Below are 5563 nucleotides of genomic sequence, written 5' to 3'. Positions count from 1 at the left end.
TCTCGGCTCATTACACTGGGTCGATACCTGTCTCCCTAAATCAGTGGAGATTTGATTCATCTACACATTAACGCCATTAATTGCACCATTCGAAGTCGCCTGAAAGCTGGCCGGAGTTCCAAGACACGATTGTTTCATAGCCGTTCCTGATCATAGCCATTGTGAACCCTTGGTGTGTTGTCGACGTCGTGGGGCTGCCTTCAATGACAAATCGTATTCCTTGACGATCAATTCCGGAGGCGTATCAAAAAGCTTCTCGCAGAAACGTTCGGAGTGGCCAAGAACACCACAAATGAAGCAAAATGTTGGGAGGTCCTCATATTTAAAGATCAGGGAAGAAGATTTACCACTCTTCTTCTCAAGTTTCATTTTCTTTTTCAGAGGTTTATCAATATTCAACTTCACCCGAACCCGCAAAAAATCCCTCCAAACACCAACAAAATAATTAGGATCGGATTTAAGGAACGTACCTACATGATTCACCACATTTCTCACTGTAGACTCAGTCATGAATCCCGACTCCAGGTTATGTAGCTGAACCCAGAAGTCGAGTCTATTCAGCGGCACCATCCTTGGGTTCTCTCCCTGTTTCAGCCTTTCGAAGATTAGAGGAGCACGATCAAATGTCCACGGGCTGCCATCGATAACCTTTTTATGTCAATCTCATGGTAAAATTTAAATAGGAAATGGTTAGGATTCAACTCCTTCACATACATGCCTCTCCCCGGTTGCCATAGAGATGCGATTTTATGTTGCATTGCCTGAAAATCGACATTCTGTTTCGTAAGAAAACGCCCTACTAGACACCACCGATCGTCTATTCCCGATAAATCCCCTTCATCATCATCAAGCAGAAGCATGTCTTCATCATCATTATCGCCCCTATCATTCACATATCTATCCACCATCTCCATATATAAAGAACCTCCCGCTGCCATCGAAAAAACACAAGAAAAAAACACACCAGAAAAAGCCACCCCAATGAAACAGTAGCCAATAATACAGTTGAACGCAAACAAAGACGAAACAAACTCAGACTACCAAAACAATCTCGCTTTTGTGCTTCTTTAATTCTCTCTAGAAGAGTGGATTGCAGAGTAATATTAGCCAATTGCCCCACAACCAACTCAATCTTAGCTCGAGTCATTTCATTTGCTAGCTGTTGGGAGATTTGCTTCATAGTATTCAACTGACTCTGACATTTTCTACTCAAAGTGTCAGCAACCACATTGGCCTTACCAGGATGATAAAGCATCTCACAATCATAATCCTTCACCAACTCTAGCCAGTGTCTTTGTCTCATATTCAAGTCCTTCTGGGTAAAGAAGTATTTCAGACTCTTGTGATGAGTGTATATCTCACATTTCTCGTTGTAAAGGTAATGCCGGCAAATCTTTAGCGCAAATACCACAGCTGCGAGTTCTAAATCGTGAGTAGGGTACCTCTGCTCGTACTCTTTTAACTGTCGAGAAGCATAAGCTATTACCTTTCAAGCCTGCATAAGCACACAGTCGAGACCCTGTCTCGAGGCATCACAATAAACCACAAACTTTTCCTTATCTCAAGGAAGAGTTAGTACAGGAGCGGTAATCAAGCGTTGCTTTAACTCCAGGAAACTTTTCTCACACCGATCAGTCCAAACAAACTTTTGGTTCTTTCGAGTCAACTCCGTTAAGGGTACAACAATCTTTGAAAAACCCTCAACGAACCGACGATAATAACTAGCTAAACCCAGAAAACTTCTTACATCAGTAGCTATTTTCGGTGCTGGCAAATCCCGAACAACTTCAATTTTGGCCTAATCCACCATGATCCCATCTTTATCCACTATGTGCCCCAAAAATGAGACACGACATAACCAAAATTCACACTTTTTGAATTTAACATAGAGCTTGTGATCCCGTAATCTTTGCAAAACCGCTCTGAGATGCAACTCATGCTCTTCTTCTGACTCAAGAGTACACCAAAATGCCGTCAATAAATACAATCACACACCTATCCAGGTAGTCTTTAAACACCCGATTCATCAAATCCATGAATGTCGTCGGGGCATTAGTGAGTCCAAAAGGCATCAAAAGATATTCATAGTGTCCATACTGAGTACGGAACACAGTTTTCGGGATATCTTCCCCTCGAATTCTCAGCTGATGATCGCCTGAGCGAAGATTGATCTTGGAAAAGACCGTCTTCCCCTTCAGTTGATCAAACAGATCATCAATTCGAGGTAAAGGATACTTGTTCTTAATGGTAAGCTTGTTCAACTCCCGGTAATCAATACACATTCGTAGGGTTCCATCTTTCTATTGGGTTTTATGCCCTAAATAAAACTCCATTTCAATGTAATCCATTTTATTCAACATCAATAAAGAAACATAAGTGTTTTTCATTCATTTGTGCATGTTTTGGTTCATCTTATCAATTGGTTGTTTATTTGATTTATAAATTCATCTGAAACCCTTTTCACATACTTGATCCTGTTTATTGTGTTGTCAACACATGGGAAAGTAAACATGACTATGTGAATAAAGATTCCTAGATTTATCAGACACAGGGTTCTACTGATATGATAATCTACAACAGAGTTTACTTGCATTTGGAGAAATGCTATGTTCTTTCCAGAGCATTTGTTAAAAGTAAAGCTCAGGTTGGGTGCATGGAGTATGCATCGGAAGGGACCGATATCGAACTTTCACATAGATTTATCAAACTTACCGCAATATCTATTCAAGTCAATATCGCCTAGTTGATCCTAGATCAAATGATCTAAATCCTGATATGATTAGGCTCAATCTCAAGAGTGTTATTCGTGTTCTTTGATTTGTTAGTTAAGGCTACTTTTGGGTGAGGGTAATACGTACATTTTGGGAACACGGTAGTGCAATTTAGTGGGAGCGCTAACATAAATATGGAATCTATAGCTTCTATCTGGCGAATAGAAAGTAAAGGATGATCTCCTTCGAGCTTGACCAAACAAAAATAAATGGTGGAGTACTCATTTCACATAGCTGAAATATCATTTATATGGGGTTAAGTGTTTTCAGGATAAAATACATTGTAGGGTGTCACGGTAATCTAATCCCTTTACAGTCAAGATCATTCATATAGAGGATCATTGATCAAATTAGGATTATAACAATGGATAACTAATGACGTGTCTTTATGGTGGAACATATAGAGCGTTCTATATACTGAGAGTGCAATTCTAAGTTCTATGCGTGGATTCAACGATGAATTAATAAGTCAGTGAATTTAGGTTATAAATTCTTGATCTGATTGTTGGAAGCTCGGTTATATAGACCCATGGTCCCCCCCACTAGTTGAGATAATATTACTTGTAAGACTAATTTAATTGGTTTTGATTAATCAATTATAATTCTCAAATTAGACTATGTCTATTTGTGAATTTTTCACTAAGTAAGGGCGAAATTGTAAAGAAAGAGTTTTTAGGGCATATTTGTTAATTATGATACTTTGTATTGTTCAATTAATAAATATGATAAATGACAATATTGTTTAATAATTATTTATAGTTATTAAATAGTTAGAATTGTCATTTAAATGGTTGAATTTGAAAATTGGCGTTTTTGAGAAAATGAGATGCTGAAATGATAAAATTGCAAAATTGTAAAAAGTGAGGCCCAAATCCATATAGCCATGGCTGGCCACTTTTATAGGCTTTATCATCTGATATTTTCATTTTTTTAATCCCAAATAATTCAAACCTAACCCTATGTGGAATGATATAAATAGATAGTGAAGGCTTCAGGAAATTTACACTTTGACTTCTGGTTTCCTTCAAAGAAAAACCTGAGCCTTCTCTTTCTAAACCCTAGCCGCCACCTTCATACTCTTCTTCTACCTTGAATAATTTCGAACCTCTTAGTGTTAGAGTAGTGCCCACACAGAGCAAGTAATACCTCAATCATAGCGAGGAAGATCGTGAAGAAAGATATTCAACAAGAAGGAGTTTCAGCACTAAAGAAAGGAGAGAAAGAGATCCAGGTTCAGATCTTCATAATACTCTGTGACAGAAACGATACAAGGGTTAGAGATGTGAACGGAAGGAGACATTTTATTCCGCTGCACCCAATGTAAGGTTTCTCATACTTTATATGTGTTTATTTTATAATCGTTTTAGAAGTTCATATTTAGGGTGTTAATCAACATACTTGTGAGTAGATCTAAGATCCTGGTAAAATAATTTCCAGCAACTGGCCTCAGAGCCTTGGTAATTGATTTTCTTGCAAGAAATTTGGACTTAAAACGATTTGTTTGTGTTTTGGATGGTATCATGTTGTTTTGTGTGTTGTATGATGATTGATTGATGTTTGTGAATTTTTGTGAAAAATAATTGAATATCTATTTCTGGAATTTTTTTTATTGGATAGTATGGAAAAAATTAAGCTATTTACTTTTTTACAGATTTCAATTTTGATTTAATTTGAATAAGTTATGATTTTTTGAAGTTTCGAAAAATATCAGGGGTAGTGCAACTACCCACGCGCGCGGATGAGGGGCATCCCTCGGACAGCACGTGCACAGACAAATTTTTTTCTAAAACCGAGCCTTGCGCGCGCGGAGAGGCTGCATGCAGCCTCCTGCACCGAGGTTTCTGGGTCAAACACCTTCCCATGCGCGCACGGGCAGTATGCACAGCATACTGTCTGTACAGCTCGCAATTTTTTCATTTTTCTTCGATTTTTCATGCTATTTCATGGAATTAACTTCTGATTTTTTGTGTAGTTTTGTATTTTGATTTTTACTTTTCAATTTTCAAATCTAATATCAGAAATAAATTAATTTGAATTTTTTAAATTTAATTTTAGATATTAGTGTAATTTGAATTTGAAAACAAGTAAAAATCTATCTTTTTGCTTCATTTTATATCTTATTTTTAAATTTGATTATTTATCTTATTTTTAAATTTAAAGGTCAGATATTAAATATTTTTTAAATTAAATTTTTAAAATTATTTGACCTTAAATTTTAAAGATTACTATAATCATGTAATTTTAAATAGAAGTAAGATATTTTGCTAACTTTTAAATTTTGTTATTTTATTTAAATTAAATTTTAAAATCTGAAAAATATTTATTTTTTTTATTTTATATTTAATTTATAAAATAACTTTAAAAATTTAAAAGGTAGTTAACAATTATTTTTGAAATGAAATTTAGGTTAGTTGAAACCTAATTTTTCAAAAATTGTAGGTTTAATTTTAATTTTTTTTTATAATTATTTTATTCTTAAAAACCGAAATATTTTTTTTATTATTTAAATATTTTCGAAAATAATTATTTAAAATTAAATAAATCCTACATCCAACGATCCATTTCATCTTGTTGCAGGAGTATGTGTTTTAGCTTATTTGTAAGTTTTATGAAACCTATTATTGCTTGATCTAAATTGCCATGGTTAACTTGTTGACAGATCCAATGATCTGATTTTAACCCATGGTTCAATTAGTCAAGTAAATAATTTGTAACAGGTAAATTTTACAATCTTCTTTCATCTGTGTATGACCTAGCAACATGATGGGATCCATCCAAATGTGTGCCTGTGT

At 35.3% G+C, this 5563-nt stretch overlaps 1 protein-coding gene across 1 annotated transcript; it reads right to left on the bottom strand.

The window, feature by feature from the left end:
• Nucleotides 1-150: 150 nt before the first annotated feature.
• LOC115720192 (uncharacterized) lies at nucleotides 151-1255 on the bottom strand. The gene is made up of 3 exons (XM_030649349.1): nucleotides 1195-1255; nucleotides 762-931; nucleotides 151-648 (listed from the first exon to the last, which is right to left on the bottom strand). Exons 1-3 carry the CDS (start codon nucleotides 1253-1255, stop codon nucleotides 151-153), a joined length of 729 nt encoding a protein of 242 aa, XP_030505209.1.
• Nucleotides 1256-5563: the final 4308 nt, after the last annotated feature.

This window comes from Cannabis sativa, chromosome 2, assembly GCF_029168945.1.
Source record: "Cannabis sativa cultivar Pink pepper isolate KNU-18-1 chromosome 2, ASM2916894v1, whole genome shotgun sequence".
Classification (NCBI taxonomy): Eukaryota; Viridiplantae; Streptophyta; class Magnoliopsida; order Rosales; family Cannabaceae; genus Cannabis; species Cannabis sativa.
This window is presented reverse-complemented; position numbering and strand designations above follow the sequence as displayed.